A 17,942-nucleotide genomic window follows, 5' to 3' on the forward strand; every position below is an offset into this window, starting at 1 on the left:
CCTTCTACAGATACCTGATGAGTGAAGGCCTGGGATGATGCCATAGCTCTCTTAGGGACTACTGGTGTTTTTGTAAATCCTTGGGCCTCAGAAACACTTTTCATTTACATTGAAGTTTGTAGCTCGCTCTAGATCGTTGATGGGTAGAAATTTTGATAAGGAGAGTTTTATTGCATTAATGTACGACAGATAATCACTACTTCCTTGATTTGCAAAGAAGTGTATTTCCTTACTGCTCCATATTCAAAATTTGGTATTTACTTGTACAGGCTAAAGCAGAGGTTCTCAAAGTATGGTCCAGGGACCCATGGGGTTCCCTGACATTTCCAGATTCGAATTACTTTCAAATGGGGCCAGCAGATGGCATAGTGGTTACTTCTGCTGGACTCCCACATGGCAGACTATAGTTTGGGTCTCCCACCGGTGGCTTGAAAATCTCCCCAGGTGCTTGTGTGGGTGTGCCCAAATTCCAAGAGGAGAATGGAAGAGAAGGGATCACAGTGTGGTCATCCCTCCTGGGGGTGGTGGTGGTGGTGATTTCTTGGTGTCTCTCTGGCCAGTGCACGTGTTGTATAGCAAAAATCTCTCAAAAATAAATAACAATAATAAAGATAATTAAGTAATTTTTTTGTAAGAGAGAGAGATTCTTGCTTTAGGGTGTGCAGTCACTGGAGAGACAGAGAAAGAGAGAAAGTGAGAAATAACCCTCCTGAAGGGACAGCCATGCCAGGATCCCTTCTCCTCCAGTTACCTCTGAGCATTTTGGGCACGCAGGCACACACACCCACACCCAGTTTAAGTTTTAACCCACTGTGTCTGGGACTCTTACCATGGTTGACTATGTGGGAGCCCAGTCATGTAGCCATTACTCCATTTGCTGTCCTCATATAATTCTTTAAAAAATATAAAGTTCTTTGATTTTGGACAAAAACATACAGTTATATAACTATCATAATCAAGTCTCCTTAACCACCCCAGATTCCTTTCTGCCCCTTAGTCTGCACACCCTCCCCACCCTGCTGCAATCGTTCATCTGCTCACTCATTTTAGGGGTGCAGACGGTATCCTAACACTTAAAAATCTGAGAAATACTTGGAGAATTGAATGTTAATATAATAGTATTCATTATGTGGAAAATACTTTTTCCAGTATTAGAACTTGTAGAGAGGTTAAAAATGACAGAATTCACAGATAAGAATGTACCTATTTAAACTATTATGAGAAGCATGTTAGATTGCCTGGTTCTTTTGACAACATTCACTCATATTTTTTTAAAGAGTTATTTAGAGACCAGCAAGGCGGCGTAATGGCTATGTTGCTGGACTCACATGTGGTCGACCACAGTGTGATTCCCAGACGCAGTGGCTTAAACTCACACTGGGTACATGTATGTGCATGCCCAGGATCCTGAGAGGAGAATGGAAGTGAAGGGATTTCGGTGTGGCCATCTCCCCTGGGGCGGGGGATGAATTCTCGCTTTCTGTCTTTTCGGCAAGCGCACGAGCCCTATAGCAAAAACCTCTCAAAAAAAAAAAAAAAAAGTAAAAGAATTGTTTATTTAATTTTATTGTTATTTTTAAATTTGTTATAGGGCACATGCACTCACTCAAAATCAAAGAGAGGGAGAAAGAGGGAAAAAGCAAGCTGCCAGGTTGGGGACTTGAACTGCAGTGGGCCATGTGGGAATCAAGCACCTTAACCATCATATCACCTGCTGGTGTGACAACACTGACTTTTTTTTTTGGAGAGGTTTTTTTTCGCTATAGGGTGCATGCGCTCGCCAGACAGAGAGAGACATAGAGACAGAAAGCGAGAAATCACCCCCTAGGGGGGATGGTCACGCCGCAATCCCTTCTCCTCCATTCTCCTGGGATCTTGGGCACGCACGCACACGCGCCCGGTGGACAACACTGACTTTTAACAAGTCTTTAATCTGTTGTCATTCTGATGACCAAAATAGTTTTTAATTGCATTTGTTGTAGTTATTAATGAGTTTGTACTTCTTAAGTTTATTTATTTAAAATATTAAAATTTATTTCTTCTAAGAGTGAGACAAAATTATGTTTCATTCCTGTAAATTGCATAATGTCTTTTGCCCATTTTTTCTATGGACTGTAGGCATTGTCTTATTAACTATAGGAATTGTCTTATTAACTACCTTTGTCTATTAGGTCGCCAGGAAAGTCATGATGTATTTTTCTATGCAAAAATGCATCATGACTTTCCTGATGACCCAATATTTATGTGTGGTAAACCTTTTCTTCTCCTCAATTCTTTTTGTTAATATTGTCCTTTTTAAAATTTCCCTCAGAATGCATATGTGCATGCATGAGAGAGGCAAAACATCTGCTGTCGTCTCCCCTCTCCCCCTTCCCCCAGCAGGACCTGGACATGCAGCAATCCCTTTGCCCTCTGTTTTTCCACTCTTTCAGGAGCCTGGGCATGCATGCAAGTGCATGGGCATTTTTTCAAGTCATTGGAGCTGTGGTTTGAACTAGGATCAGCCATATGGGATCTGGCTTCATTTGCATAGTGTTTAACTGCTGCACTTTGGGGCTGGCCATGTTTATATTGTCTTTTATGACGGAAGTTTTAAAGTTTTGGTGGTTAAATCCATTTACTTTTTCTGTAGACAAATCTGTGAATTTTTTTCTCTTTTCTAACTCCTGAGATTTTTGTATTATTTTAGGAAGGGCTTTCCTATGCAGAAGATTTAAAAAATACTGATTTATATTCTTTTGAACATATCTTTATAATTCTAAAAAATAGACGTTCTCATTCTATTGCTGTGTGGGATAGATGTTCTTTTGTAATTTTTTGATCTTAATAGTGCATGACTGGAAAGAACAGTTGGAACTCCAAGATCTCAGCTGATTTGGACTCATTGAATTAGTTCTGCTCTACTACCATTATGAGAGACTTCAGAAAGTTTGTGGAAAATCGGATAAAAGTATGAGTTTATTTTGGTGCAAAAAGAGATTAAGAGTCTTGTGTAGGTTTTTTTTTTTTTTATTTTTTTATTTTTTTTAAGCTATAGCGTGTGTGTGTGCTTGCTGGAGAGACAGAGAGACAGAAAATGAGAAATCACCCACCAGCAGGGATGGCCACAGTACAATCTCTTCTCTTCTATTCTCTTGGGATTTTGGGCACCCCCCCCCACATACATGCCCAGTGAGAGTTTCAAGCTGCTGAGTTGAGGACTTGAATCATGGTTGACCATTTGGGAGTCCAGTGTCTTAACCACTGTGCCACATGCTGGCCCCCATTCATAAACTTTTTAAAACCATACATTTACCATATAGTTTATGAAGACCCAACATTCTTCTTGCATACCCTTGTGGAGTGTCCTTAGTTCCTGCTTGTTAACTTTAACCTCTTGTTCTTCTGTGAACTATGAAAGTCTTACCAATGAGTTCTTTTGGCTTAAGTTTGTTATAGTTGGTTTTAGTTTCTTGTAGCCAAAAACCCTTATTGCTGTATTGAAGAGTGTTGGTAAAAAATGTAGGTGTTGAGTTGTGGTGGTGAGCGACTTTGTCTTACTTCTGATATATGTATTTTTAAAGAATTATTTATTTATATAACTTCATTTATTATTATTATTATTATTTTAATTCCACCAGACAGAGACAGAGAGAGAGAAAGGGAAAGTGAGAAAGCAAGCTGCCAGGTTCAGGACTTGAACTGTGGTCGGCCATGTGGGAATCCAGCACCCCCAACCACCACGCCACCTGCCGGCCCCCTTACTCCTGATATTAATGACAATGCTTCTCACCTTTTATCAAATGTGATGTTTGCTCCAGGCTTTTAGGAGTCACACTTTTAAGGTTGTTATATTTTATTCCTAACATTCTAGGATGTCTTTATATCTTTACACCATCTTGGTGGAGAAGGCCACAAATTTTCTTATGTGCTATTCCTCCCTCCCTAATCTGTTGAGTTGCATACTTTCTCTCTTTCTCTCTCTTTTTTTTTCCTTCTTAAATTTCTACAGGGTGTGTGCACTCTCTCTAAAGAGAGAGGGAGAGAGTAAAAGTGAAATATCCCTCCTCCCATGGGGCATGGTCATACCTTAGTCCCTTCTTTTCTATTCTCCTCTTGGGATTTTAGGCATGTAGGCAAATGTGTGTGATTTTTCAAGATATCAAGTCTAGGACTCAAACTGGAGGCAGCCATGTGAGATTCAGCTGTTTGTAATTGTATTTTTATGTTTTAAACAATTATGAATAATTTTACTCTTGGAATAAGCTACTTACTTGATATATAACTTTATCTCATTAAGGATTGTGATTTGCTAATACTTTATTTAAAACTTTATTTTTATACTAGGGATTAGCTTATAAGGTTGTTTTATTGTTCCAATTTGAGTATCAGGGTTAAGCTGTTTAGGTAAAACAGATTGGGAAGCTCTCTTTTTTTCAATTTTTTTAGTTTAGGATGGATTATTTATTTATTAAAAATTATTTTATTCAATCAAAAATTATTTATTTTAAATTTGACCAGAGAAGGGAACAGAGAGAGAGAGAGAGAAAGCAAAATGCTAGATCTGGGACTCGAACCACGGTCAGCCATGTGGGAGTCCAATGCCCTTAACCACTACACCACCTGCCAGCCCCAGGATGGATGATGATGATGATGATTATTATTATTATTATTATTTTTTGAGAGGTTTTTGCCATAGGGCACGTGCACTCACCAGACAGAGAGAGACAGAGAGACAGAAAGCGAGAAATCACCCCCCGGGGGGATGGCCACACTGCAATCCCTTCTCCTCCATTCTCCTCTTGGGATCTTGGGCATGCACACACACGCACCTGGCGTGAGTTTGTCCGGGACGCGAACCCCGGTCGACTACATGGGAGTCCAGCAATATAGCCATTATGCTAACTGCTGGTCCCCTCCCCCCCATGTACTCTTTATACAGATTCACCAATTGAATACATTTTTCTCTGTTTACTTTAGCTTTCTGTCTGAATTTTTAGAGTTATGCATATGTTTAGAACTACTCAGGTATAAACTGGGGGCATTTTGCCGAGTCATTTTGATTTTTCATCCAAAAATCTTTTTACTGGTTGGATTCCCACTCCTCTTGATTCAGGTTGCTTCTAGTGCTGCTTCCTCCTGAAGAAACATCCTAGTAAGCCTCACTTTTCCTCCTGTAGGCTGGCAGAGATCAGTGGAGCAGTCAGCACACGAAACTGCCATATACGCATGGTGATAGACTGGGTGATTTTATAGCATCTGGGCACTTCACATCCGTGAAGTAGGAATTGGGGCTCTGCACCAGGTGCTTCCTGTGTTTCCTCTTTTCTTCTGGAGAGACAAAAAAGATCCTTTGTTAAAAGGGACATGTTCTTGTGAAGATGTCATCAAAGATGCAGAGCACCCAGTAACTTTTAATTACGTAAGTGTGTATATTCTAATAACAGTTCTCAAAATCAGGAAGTTTAATGGTGATGATACTGTAATCTAAGCCACAGTCCGTATTTAGATTTCATCAGTTAGTTGTTCAATAAGCCCCTTTTAAATTATTTTCTTTACCTGTTTTAGGATAAGATATAGGATATGTATCACATTCAGTTGTTGTTTCTTTAATGTCATATAATTGGGAACACTTATTAGTCCTATTGTGCGTTTCTTGACCTTGACATTTTAAAAGTAGAGGCTTGGGGTTTTGTTGTTGTTATTGTTGATATTTTATTTATTTTGCAGAATAGCTCTCAAGTTTGCTTTGTTTGATTAGACAAGTCCCAATTAGAATCTTGTTAGAAGTGCCTCAGAAATGTTGATGTGGTCTCTGTGATAATATCAGGCGTCTCCTGATGTTGTTTACAATGATGTCTGCAAGGTTTCTCTACTCTATAAAGGTATTATTTCCCCCTGTAATTAATAAGTAACTTGGTTGGACTCATTCTGAGTTGCTGAAATATTTGTTCTTTATCAGCTTCTTACTTTTGGATTTATTCTGTTACTCTATTGCTAGCTTGTAGTGTTGGAAAATTAATTTATTTCAGCTTTTATTTTCTGAAGTACTTATGATTATACATTTTTCTTTTAATATATCACTTAGACATATTGCCTGGGGGTTCTTACAGTGGGGTTTGGGGTAAAAGGAGACAGTAAGTGGGAGGATTGACTATCATAATCTGTTACTAAGAAACTGACAATGAGAGTCTAAACAGTATTTTTGAAAGTGTCAAAGGTGCCAGAATCACTCATTAATAAAATGTTTCTAGTTATGCTCTGAAGAACAAAAAGATACATTTTTAAATTATTGAGATTGGCATAATTGTGACTATTAATAGTAAGTCATTGAAAATAAGAATTTTTTTTTTTTTTTGAGAAGTTTTCACTATAGGGCGTGTGTGCTTGCCAGACAGACAGAGACCTAGAGACAGAAAGCGAGAAATCATCCCCCAGGGGGGGTGGTCACGCCGCAATTCCTTCTCCGTTCTCCTCTCGGGACCTTGGGCACGCATGCACACGCACCCAGTGTGAATTTTAAGCCACCGGGTCTGGGACGCGAACCGCGGTCGACTACATGGGAGTTCAGCAACATAGCCATTACGCTAACTGCTGGTTCCCAAGTTTTTTTTTTCTTTTTTTAATCCATCAGGTGCTTTGGGCCTAATAAATGTGTAACTATCTCAGACCATGTTTTTACTATGCAATTTCAGGAGCAGCAGCAGTGGCATGGAAGAATCCCATTTCAAGCTGGTTTAGTGCTATGCTCCACTGTTTTGGTGGTGGGATATTATCCTGTATACTGCTTGCAGAACCTCCACTGAGGTTTCTTGCAAACAACACTAATATATTACTGGCATCTTCAATCTGGTAAGCAGCCATTATGGTGAACTTTGAGACATTAAAAAGTTGTTCTGTAAGTTATTAATGGAATGAAATTTCTTTCTATAAAAAAAATTCTGTGTTCTTGTAGAGTTACTGCATATACAAGGAAGGAACCCAAATAATGCCAAAGGTTTGAAATACTAAGCTTGGGGACCAGCAGGTGGCGTGGTGGTTAAGGCGCTGGACACCCTCACATGGCTGATCATGGTTTGAGTCCCAAACCTGGTGTCTTGCTTTCTCACTTCTCTTGCCCCCTCTCTCTGTGTCTCTCTATAGTCAAATTAAAATAAATTAATGGATAAATAAAATTAAATAAAATAATTCTTTACAAAAAATAGAAATACTAAGCTTATCTCTTCTTTTTTTCCATGGGGTGTGTGCACTTGCCAGAGAGAGACAGAGACAGGGAAAGTGAGAAAGCTCCCTTGGGGGCATGACTATGCCACAGTTCCTTCCTTTTCATTCTCCTCCTGGGATTGTGGGCACACAAATGTGTGATTTTTAAGCTTCCGAGTCCAGGGCTTGAACTATGGTGGGCCCTGTGGTAGTCCAGCACCTTAGCCGTTACGCCTGGCCCCAAGTAACCATTATTTCTAATTTGTGCTTATAGGGGCCAGCAGTGGCGTGGTGGTTAAGGCACTGGACTCCCACATGACTGACAGCAGTTTGAATCCCAAATGTGCTGGCTTGCTTTCTCACTTTCCTCTTCTCTCTCTTTTTCTCTTTCTCTGGTGAATGTACATAATCTATGGGAAAAAATTAATAATAATAATAAAAGTAAATAAATAATAATTTAAGAATTTGTGCTTATCTTTCCTTTGGTTTTCTATGTAGTTTTAACATATATTTATATTTCTAAATAGTATAGGTATTTGAGAGTTTTATAAATGAAATTGTATATTTTCTGTGACTTGCTGTTTTTTCCCTACCTCTGTTGCTGAGATTAATTCTATTTTAAATATATTTTTAAAAGATAAATTTTATTTATTATTATTATTTAAAATTTGCTAAAGGGCACATGCACTCACCAGAGAGAAAAACACACACACATACACACACACACACACAGAGTGAGAGAGAGAGAGAGAGAGAGAGAGAGAGAGAGAAAGCAAGCAAGCCACCAGTCCAGGACTTGAACCACAGTCAGCCACATGGGAGTCCAGTGCCTTAACCACCATGCTTCCTGCTAGCCCCAAAATTTATTCTTACTTTGCATAGTTATAATGTATTCCTTATTCTTACTTTACATGGTTATAGTGTATTCATTTTACTCCTTTATCATATAATAGAATATGTCATACTTTATCAGTTTGTCTGTTGTTAGGGAGTTGTTTCTAGTTTTTCCTGTTAAAACAATGTTTTGAAGAACATTCTTGAATATATTTACTGGTGGATATGAGAAAGTTTTTTTTCTTTAAAGTTTTTGCCTTAGGGCACATGTGCTTGCTGGAAAGAAACAGAGAAAGTAAGAAGGAAATTGAGAAATCGTCCCCCAGGAGGAGTGGCCATGCTACAGTTCCTCCTTTTTCATTTTCTCTTGGAATTTTGGGCATGTACATACATATACCCAGCATGATTTTCAAGCTGCCGGGTCTGGCCAGTTGGTCATGTGGGAATCCAGTGCCATAACTACTAAGTCACCTGCTGGCTCCAAGATTCCTTTTTTATTTTTTTCTTCATATACCCAAGAGTATATTTATTGAGTTATAAAGTGATTTTTTTTAAGAGAGATTTTTGCTATAGGGTATGTACACTCTCTGGAGAGACAGAAAGTGAGTAGTCATCCCCTCCCCCTCCTCCCAGAGGGGAAGATGTCTATGCCACAATCTCTTCTCCTCTATTTTCCTCTGGGGATTTTAGGCATGCACGCACACGCACCTGGTATGAGTTTTAAGCCTCCGGGTTCAGGAATATGAACCCTGGTTGGCTACGTGAGAGTCCAGTGACATAGCCATTACACTATCTGCTGGTTCTCCTCCACCTCTCCCTTTTTTTTTTTTTTTTTTTAATTTGCCAGAGAGTGTATGTACTTGCCAGAGAGAGAGAGAGAGAGAGGAGAGAAAGAAAGTGACAAAGCATCCCCTATGGGGCATGGTCACACTGCAGTCCTTTCTCTGTTTTTCCCTCTATTCGGGATCTTGGTCTTGCACACAGAAGTGCTCAGCATGTTTTTCAAGCTCCCAGGGACTTGAACTTTTCTATTGGTCCTTTTTTTAGTGAGAGAGAGAACATGGAAGGAGAGAGAGAGGGGGGTATTTTTTTTTTTTGGAGAGGCTTTTGCTATAGGGTGCGTGCACCCGCCAGACAGAGAGAGAGAGAGAGACAGAGAGACAGAAAGCAAAAAATCACCCCCCAGGGGGGATGGCCACGCCACAATCCCTTTTCCTCCATTCTCCTCTCAGGATCTTGGGCATGCATGCACACATGCCTGGCGTGAGTTTAAGCCACCGGGTCTGGGACTCGAACTGCGGTCGACTACATGAGAGTCCAGTAATATAGCCATTACGCCCACTGCAGGTCCCGAGAGAGGTATTTTTTTTTTTTTTTGGAGAGGTTTTTGCTATAGGGTGCGTGTGCTCTCCAGACAGAGAAAGACAGAGACAGAAAGCGAGAAATCACTCCCCAGGGGAGATGGCCATGCTGCAATCCCTTCTCCATTCTCCTCTCGGGATCTTGGGCATGCATGCACACGCACCCAGTGTGAGTTTAAGCCACCGGGTCCGGGACTCATACCGCGGTCGACTATGGGAGTCCAGCGACATAGCCATTATGCTAACTGCTGTTCCCGAGAGAGGTATTTTTGAGAGAGACTTGCTATCTTGTGATCCTCCTGCCTCAGCCTCCAATCACCTAGGACTATTGGAATATGGCCGATGCCTTGCCAGGAACTTAATCTGGGCCTCCCATGCAGCTTCAGCCATTGTACAGTGGTGCCTTTCTGCTTGGACCAACATGGCATTGTTGGCCATGTGAGATCCAGTCACCTTAACCACCATGCCACTGGCCAGCCCATAAAATGATTCTTAAACCCTATTAGAAAATGCCAAATTTGGCTAGCCCTTGGCCTAGTGGTTAAGGTGACTGGATCCCACATGGCCAACTGTGCAGACTGAGTTCTTGATCTTACAGCTTGAGAATCAGATGGGGAGCGTGAACACATGGGCCCACAATTCTAAAAGGAGGGAGAAATAGAGGAGAAAGAATTATGACGTGATTATAACCTATCAGATGTGCTTTTCCTCCTCCCACCTGTAGCACATGTGCCTTTTAGCAAATTAAAAGCAAAAAGAAAATACTGTGGATAATTCTTTCCTCAAAGTAGTTATACTAATTTACATTTCTATTGCACTGTACTCAACCTAAGACCTGGACTTTATTAGTGACTTACATATACAGTAGTCCCCCTCCTTACCCATGGAGGATACATTCTAAGGCCCCCAGTGAATGTCTGAAATTGCAGATAACCTGAAACCACTGATAACTGAAATAGCTACTAAGTGACTAACTGGTGGGTAATGGAGACAGTGTGGAATGCTGGGTAAAGGGAAGATTCATGTCCTGGGCAGGACAAAACAATGTGGTATGAGATTTGTATCACTCTACTCAGAGTGATGCACAATTTAAAATTAATTGTTTATTTTTAGAATTTTCCATTTAATATTTTTAAACTTTGGTTTACCAAAGTTTAAATAACTCCAACTGTGGAAAGTGAAATCACAGCTAAGGGGGCCTTTTTTTTTTTTTTTTAAGTAGTTTTTTGCTGTAGGGCTCATGTGCTAGCCAGAGGAAAACAGCGTCAGTAAGAAGGAAATCACTTCCCCAGGGTGTATGGCCAAGCATCAATCTTCTTTTCTCCACTCTCCTCCTGGGACTTTGGGCATGTACACACACACACACACACACACACATACACACACGCCCAGAGTGATTTTCAAACTGCCAGGTCTGGAACACCAATGATAGTTGAGAGTTCAGCGTGCCACCATGCCACCTGCTTGGCTCCCAGGGGTAACTTCTGTATTCGTATATGCCATATCCCATGTTTTTCCTAGTTTTCCACAGATAATCGCTGACCCAGGGTTTGTATTTATCTTACCTTTAAAAAAATTGTGTCTTATGTATGAATAAACAATGGGCTTTTAGTTTTATTTGTTTTGGTCCCTATTTAAAAATGGGAGTATCATCATTGTTTATACTGATAATTTTCTGGGACTTGCTTTTTTTCTGTGATAGAAGAGCACATGTGTATGTATGAGACACACACACAAACACATATTTAGAGAGAAAACACCCTTAATAGGGTCTTGTCATACTGTAGTCCTCTTTCCCCAACCCTTCAGATTCTGGGTGTCTGCAGCATGCTCAGCATAGTTTTTAGGCTGACTCAAGATACAAACCAGGATCATTACATGACTTCTAGCACTCTGTGGCTAACATTATCCCTGCACAACAGAGGCTGGACTGGACTTAGTTTTTTTTTTTTTTTTACTCAACATTATGTTATTAAGATTAATTTTTGTATATATAGCTTTTTTCTGCTCCTATATAAGTCATTAATATCTGTATTTTAATTTTTTCTTTTGTTGATCTTTTTTCTTACCTGTAATTGTTTTATTAGTTATTACAAAGCAATAGCAGTAATAGCAGCTACTTACATAGCATTTGATATGTCCCAGGCACTTAGTTCTAAATGTTTTACATATATTATCCCTTAAACCTCACAAGAACCTTGTGAGGTAGGTACTAATTTATTCTTCCTTAACAGATCATGTAACTGAATCATGGAGTAACTTTCTCAGAATTTCACAGATATCTAGTAGTTGGAGCTAGAGTTCAAACCTAGGACATCTGATTTTTTAGTCTGCACTTTTTCAGTGTACAGTGTTTTTTTTTAATTTTAAAGTTTTTCTTGGGGCCAGTGGTGGTATAATGGTTAAGGTGCTTGAATCTCACTTGGTCTGCTGTGGTCTGAGTCCTGGACCTGGCAGCTTGAAACACAGGCTGGGTACATGTCTGTGTGTGTGTCCAAAATCCTGAGAGGAAAATGAAAGAGAAGGGATTTTGGCATGACCAAAATCCCAGGGGGGGGTAATTTCTGGTTTTCTGTCTCTCTGTCTCTCCAGCAAGTACATGCACCCCATAGCAAAAAATCTCTCAAAAAACCAAAATAACAAAAAGCCCTTTTACTTTTACTCATGGTAAAAATGTTTACGTAAGCAGGTGAGAGTAAGTAAGAGACAGAGTGTCAGAGCGAGAGGAGCACCTTCCACAAGAGTCTGGACACACACGTATCCCTGCTTTCCAGTCCTATAGCCCATTGGATTTTGGACACTTATACCTGTGTCTGGCGTGTTTCTGGCCAGCTGGGGCAGGGATTTGAACTGCAGTTGCCATGTTGGATCTGGCTTTTCTTGAGCAGTGCATTATCACTATACCATGGAGCTGACCTAGAATACAGTTTTCGTTTCTTTTCTTTTTTTTCTTTTTTTAGAATTATTTAATTCTATTTATTTATTTAAATTTGATGGGGGTGGTGGGGTGGAGAGGGGGAGAGAGCGAGAGAGAGAGAAAGCCACCAGGTCCGGGACTCGAACCGTAGTCAGCCATGTGAGAGTCAGCCAACCCCAAGTCCAGCGTTCTTAACCACCATGCCACCTGGTGGCCCCCAGAATGCAGTTTTATATTCTGGAAATAGAAACCTTGTCTTTTTTCTCATAAACCCTTAAATATTAAAAAAAAAATGATGCTGGCTTAAAGACATTATATATTTTACTGTTTTCTTTTTTAATGTTAGTTTTAACATTTAGAACAAATTTGTAATATATGCTTCATTTGATTTTAATTTTAGAGGTAAAATGATATTTGGAATGTACTTTAAACTCTGTAACAAGCAAGATTGTCTCTAGTACCATAGCTCATTAGGTGCACTGGAGATTAGCACCACCTACTGGCAAAGAGAAACAATAGCATTTACTGCTTGGAAGACAGTGTATTTCATTTCATTTTGCGTTTGTATATTTTCACAGGATTTTTCTTTTGGAAAAGCTGTCTCTGGGGGATATAAATATTTCATAACTTTTTCATGTCTTGATTTTTTTGTGCCCCAGTGTTTTTCTTAAACTTCCAATGGTCAATTATTATATGTTACACATTTGTGTAACTGAGAGTACCCTTACATGAAGCAAAACACAGGAGAAATTATTGTTTTATAGGTGTCATTCTGTTGTCTTTTTCAAAAGCACACATATAAATTTAATTTGTTAGAGTACTAGAGCAAGAGCAAAGCTGTCATGTTGGATTAACATGAGCTGTATTTAGTTTATCTTCCTGTTTTAGCTTTGTTACGGGCATGTCTTTGATAGAGAAGTGGAATTGATAATAGAGTGAAAACAGTTCTTGATGACTAACCCTAGGAGGTTTCTCTCTGATCAACTCTTGATAGAAACCCAAAATTCTACTCATTATCTTTCCTACTTAAAATAGTTTAATTTTCATGAGTTAGTAGCCTAGGAACTTGTTTTTATTCTGTTTTAGGCTTATGTTTATTCTTTTTTTATTATTATTTTATTTAACTTTATTTATTCATTTATTTTAATTTGACCAGAGAGGGGCAGAGTGAAACAGAGAGAGACAGAGAGAGGGAAAGTGAGAAAGAAAGCCACCAGGTCCGGGACTCGAACTGCAGTTGGCTATGTGGAAGTCCAGCGCCCTTAACCACCACACCACCTGCTGGTCCCAGGCTAACTTTTATTCTTTGATCCTTTCTCCCCTCTATTATCCTAACTTATATGACTTAAACATGTGTAGGAAATCAATTCTTTTCTCTTTCCTTTTCTTCTATCTTTTCCTGATGTGATCTCTTTAGGCATTTTACAAGTTAAATTTACCTTAGATGTGACCATTTTAGTTAAAAATGGAATTGTAATCTTTAAAAAGGAGAAAAATTGTGATTACTTAATGAATGTTGGTTGAATAATTCATTAAAGAAATTTTTTTAAAGATATGTGAGTTTATTATTATTATTATATTTATCTTTATTTATTTATTTATTTATGACCAGAGAAAGACAGACACAAGAGAGAAGGAAAGTGAGAAATCAAGTCACCAGATCTGGGACTCAAACCGCAGTCAGCCATGTGGAAGTCCAGTACCCCTAACCACCAGGGCACCTGCAGGCCCCCTTTAATTAAAGGAATGTTAAAAAGCTAATTTGTGTTACAGAACAGAAATGGTTGTTTAGGGAGCCATTGGGATGATATGTTTACTTGTAACTTTACTGAACATAATAAACAATTGTACTGGGAACCAGCAGTTAGCGTAATGGCTGTGTCGCTGGACTCCCACGTAGTCTACCGCAGTTCCAGTCCCGGACCCGGTGGCTTAAAACTCACGCGTGTGTGTGCGTGTCCAAGATCCCCAGAGGAGAATGGAGGAGAAGGGATTGCAGCGTGACCATCCCCCCTGGGAGGGTGATTTCTCGCTTTCTGTCTTTTTGTCTCTCTCTGTCTGTCTGGCGAGCGCATGCGTCCTATAGCGAAAAATCTCTCCAAAAAAAAAATAAATAAACAATTGTACTTTTGCCCTGTGGCTATTTAACACTCAAATGAGAATTGACTTTTTGTAGGTGTACTTTAGAAATATCTGAATAATAGAATAAAGACTTACTTATTCATAAAGGGCAATCATTACAAATTTTAGATCAGTGCTATAGTGTTACATATTGGATATAAAAAGTCCAAAGTTACTATTGTAATAGTATTTAAAAAAATTTTTTTTAGGTTTTTGCTGTAGTGTATATATGCTTACACAGAGAGAGGGAAACAGTGAGAGGGAAAGTGAGAAATAACTCCCTCTGGGGGAGTAGCCACTCTGCAGTGTTTTTCTCCCCTTCTCTTCCTGGGATTTTGGGCAGGCACACATGCACACGTACCTGGAGTGATTTTTTTTTTTTTATTTTAAGAGTGACTTTAAAAAAATTTTTTTTTTTTTTTTTACTATAGTGCATGTGCGCTTGCCAGAGAGACAGAGACAGAAAGTGAGAAATCACCCCCCAGGGGAGATGGCGATTTCTCCTCCATACTCCTCTCAGGATTTTGGGCACACATGCCTGATGTGAGTTTTAAGTCAAACCCCAGTAGGGTCCGGGACTCAAATTATGGTTGACTAGGTGGGAATCCAGCAATGTAAATGTTATGCCATGTGCTGATCTCCCAGTGTGATTTTCAAGCCACCAAGTTCAGGACTTGGACATTAGCCATGTGAGAATTCAGCATCTTAACGTCCTCGCCACCTGCTGGCCTCGTAATAGTATGGTTTCTTTTTTTTTTTTTTTTTTTAGGGGGTTTAGGGCGCTTGCGCTCCCCAGACAGACAGAGAGAGACAGAGAGACAGAAAGCGAGAAATCACCCCCTGGGGGGATGGTCACACCGCAATCCCTTCTCCTCCATTCTCCTCTCAGGATCTTGGGCACGTATGCACACGCGCCCGGCTTGAGTTTTAAGCCACCGGGTCCAGGATGCGAACCTGGTTGACTACGTGGGAGTCCAGTGACATATCATTATGCTAACTGCTGGTCCCATAGTATGTTTTTAACTCATGTTAAATTTAGGCTCACTGTAGGGAATGAAAAGTGGGTATTTGTAATATTATTGTTTTTGTCCTTTCTTTGAATATTTTACATTTGAGCATTAATTACTGATACAGTGAAACAAAACCCCCCTTTCTTAATCTAGTTTATAATAGATTACCAAAATATTTTTTACTTTAATAATAATACATTTAAAAATTTCCCCTCACTACCTACCTAACTAAATTTCTGGAAATTCTGTTTTTTAATAAGTAGTGTATAGAGACTTTCAAAATATTATAGGAACACATACATTTAAAAAGTTATACCAGTCATTTTCTAAAATATTACTCTTAGGGGACCAGCAGGTGGCATGGTGGTTAAGGTACTGGACACTCCCACATGGCCGACCAGGGTTCAAGTCCTGAATCTGGTGGCTTGTTTTCTCACTTCTTCTCTCTCTCATTCTCATCCTCTGTCTCTGGTCAAATTAAAAAATAAATGAATAAATAAAATAAAATAAATTATTAAAATATATTACTCTGCGACAATTTATTCCTTCCTCTCAAACTCTTTAATTATCAATTGATTCTTCTTTTTAAAGATTTATTTAATTTTATTTCATTCATTTATTTTAATTTGGTCAGAGACACACACACACAGAGAGAGAGAGAGAGAGAGAGAGAGAGAGAGAGAGAGAGAGCGCACACACAAGCAAGCCACCAGGTCTGGGACTTGAACTGTGGTTAGCCACATGGGAGTGTCCAGCGCCTTAACCACCACACCACCTGCTGGTCCCTCAATTGATTCTTTGATTTGATATATTTTGCATTTTGATTCCAAATTGCCTGTTAATAAATAATTTAACTCTGCAAATTTTTATCATGCTGAGTTTGAGGTTCAAAAGTAAAAAGATGAATGACTCCTGTCATCTAAGGACTATTAAAATTTATTGTGAGCATTACAACTTTTAAAAAAAATATTTATTTATTTAATTCCATTTGTTATTATTATCATTTTTAAATTTTGACCAGAGAGAGACAGAGAGAAAGACAGAAAGGGAAAGCAAGAAAGCAAGCCTCCAGGTCTGGGGCTCGAAATGCGGTTGGCCATGTGGAAATCCAGCGGTCTTAACCACCATGCCACCTGCCAGCCCCAAGCATTACAACTTTTGTATTAAAAAAAAGTTGTGTAAAGAGCTATTTTGTTCTGTGCCCTAATTTTTGTAGAACTTAGTCTGAGCTGAGAAGATTAAATAAAACAAAACCCTCAAAGTCAATATATATGGTATTAATAGTTATTGGGTGGGATCTTAAAGAATAGGAAGTATTTGGTAAGTGAAAATGAGGTAAAGGTGTTTTATGCTAAGCAAACCATTGCATCTTTTTTTTTGTTTTGTTTTTTTTTGAGAGGTTTTTGCTATAGGGCGCATGCGCTCACCAGAAAGACAAAGACAGACAGACAGAAAGTGACAAATCACCCCCCAGGGGGAAATGGTCATGGCGCAATCCCTTCTCCGTTCTCCTCTCGGGATCTTGGGCACACGCGCACACACGTCCAGCATGAGTTTAAGCCGTTACATTGCTGGAGTCCACATGGCTGACTGCTGTTCAAGTCCTGGACACGGTGGCTTGAAAATCATGCTGGGCGTGTGTGGGTGTGTGCCCAAGATCCCAAGAGGAAAATAGAGGAGAAGGGATTGTGGCGTGGCCATCCCCCTGGGGGTTGATTTCTCGCTTTCCTTCTCACTGTGTCTGTCTGTCTGTCTCTCTCTCTGGCAAGTGCATGTCCTCTAAAGCAAAACCTCTTAAAAAAAAAAAGAGAGAGATACAGTATTTTTTTCATGCCCTGTATTATATATCACCCCATAAGAAAGAAGATAGATTATGCTTTAAGTGCAAAATTGTCTGTCAGAATACTTTAGGAGGGGGCGGCCGATGGTGTGGTGGTTAAGGGTGCCAGACTTCCACATGGCCATCGCAGTTTGAGTCCTGGACCTGGCGGCTTGCTTTCCCACTTTCTCTCTCTCTCTCTCTCTTTCACTGTATCTCTCTTTTCTTATATCCCTCTCTGGTCAAATGAAAGTAAAATAAATAAATAAATAAAGTTAAATAAAAAAAATTTTTTTTTAAAAAGTATTTTTTAAAAAAGAAAAAGAATATTTTATGAATGGAGAGAAAAAAAGGAGTGTGTTTTCCGGTAATGACTACTGCTGATATTTGAACAGCAGAGAATTTATTCAACTTAAGGGATACACCAATGTGACTGATCAATGAAAGATCCTTCCCCTGTGCACTACAGTAATTAGTTAAATACAGTGAGACAAAGCAATCATTTTGATCATTACGGGGTTAAGTAGACTGTTTCTCAGTGTCGTGATCAGGTTTTTGTCTGTCATGATTGAAGATTACATCAGTTAGGGTAAACATTACTGTCTATCTACAGAGTCAACAACTATATTCTTTAAGAATAGCTGCCTGGATCTTGTGATTCCATGGCAGAGGTGTGCATTTCTCCAGAACTGGCCCTG

The 17,942-nt window shown here is 39.4% G+C and overlaps 1 protein-coding gene across 1 annotated transcript in view; it reads left to right on the top strand.

Moving 5' to 3' along the window:
• The window catches only part of TMEM38B (transmembrane protein 38B), a 40,730-nt gene that overhangs the window by 982 nt on the left and 21,806 nt on the right, over positions 1-17,942 (top strand). Inside the window, exon 2 of the mRNA XM_006150603.3 lies at positions 6,675-6,831. Coding sequence (XP_006150665.1) covers positions 6,675-6,831 — 157 coding nt within the window. The remainder of the gene's footprint in view (positions 1-6,674; positions 6,832-17,942) is intronic.

Source organism: Tupaia chinensis, unplaced genomic scaffold (assembly GCF_000334495.1).
Source record: "Tupaia chinensis unplaced genomic scaffold, TupChi_1.0 Scaffold000291_1, whole genome shotgun sequence".
NCBI classification, from domain to species: Eukaryota; Metazoa; Chordata; class Mammalia; order Scandentia; family Tupaiidae; genus Tupaia; species Tupaia belangeri.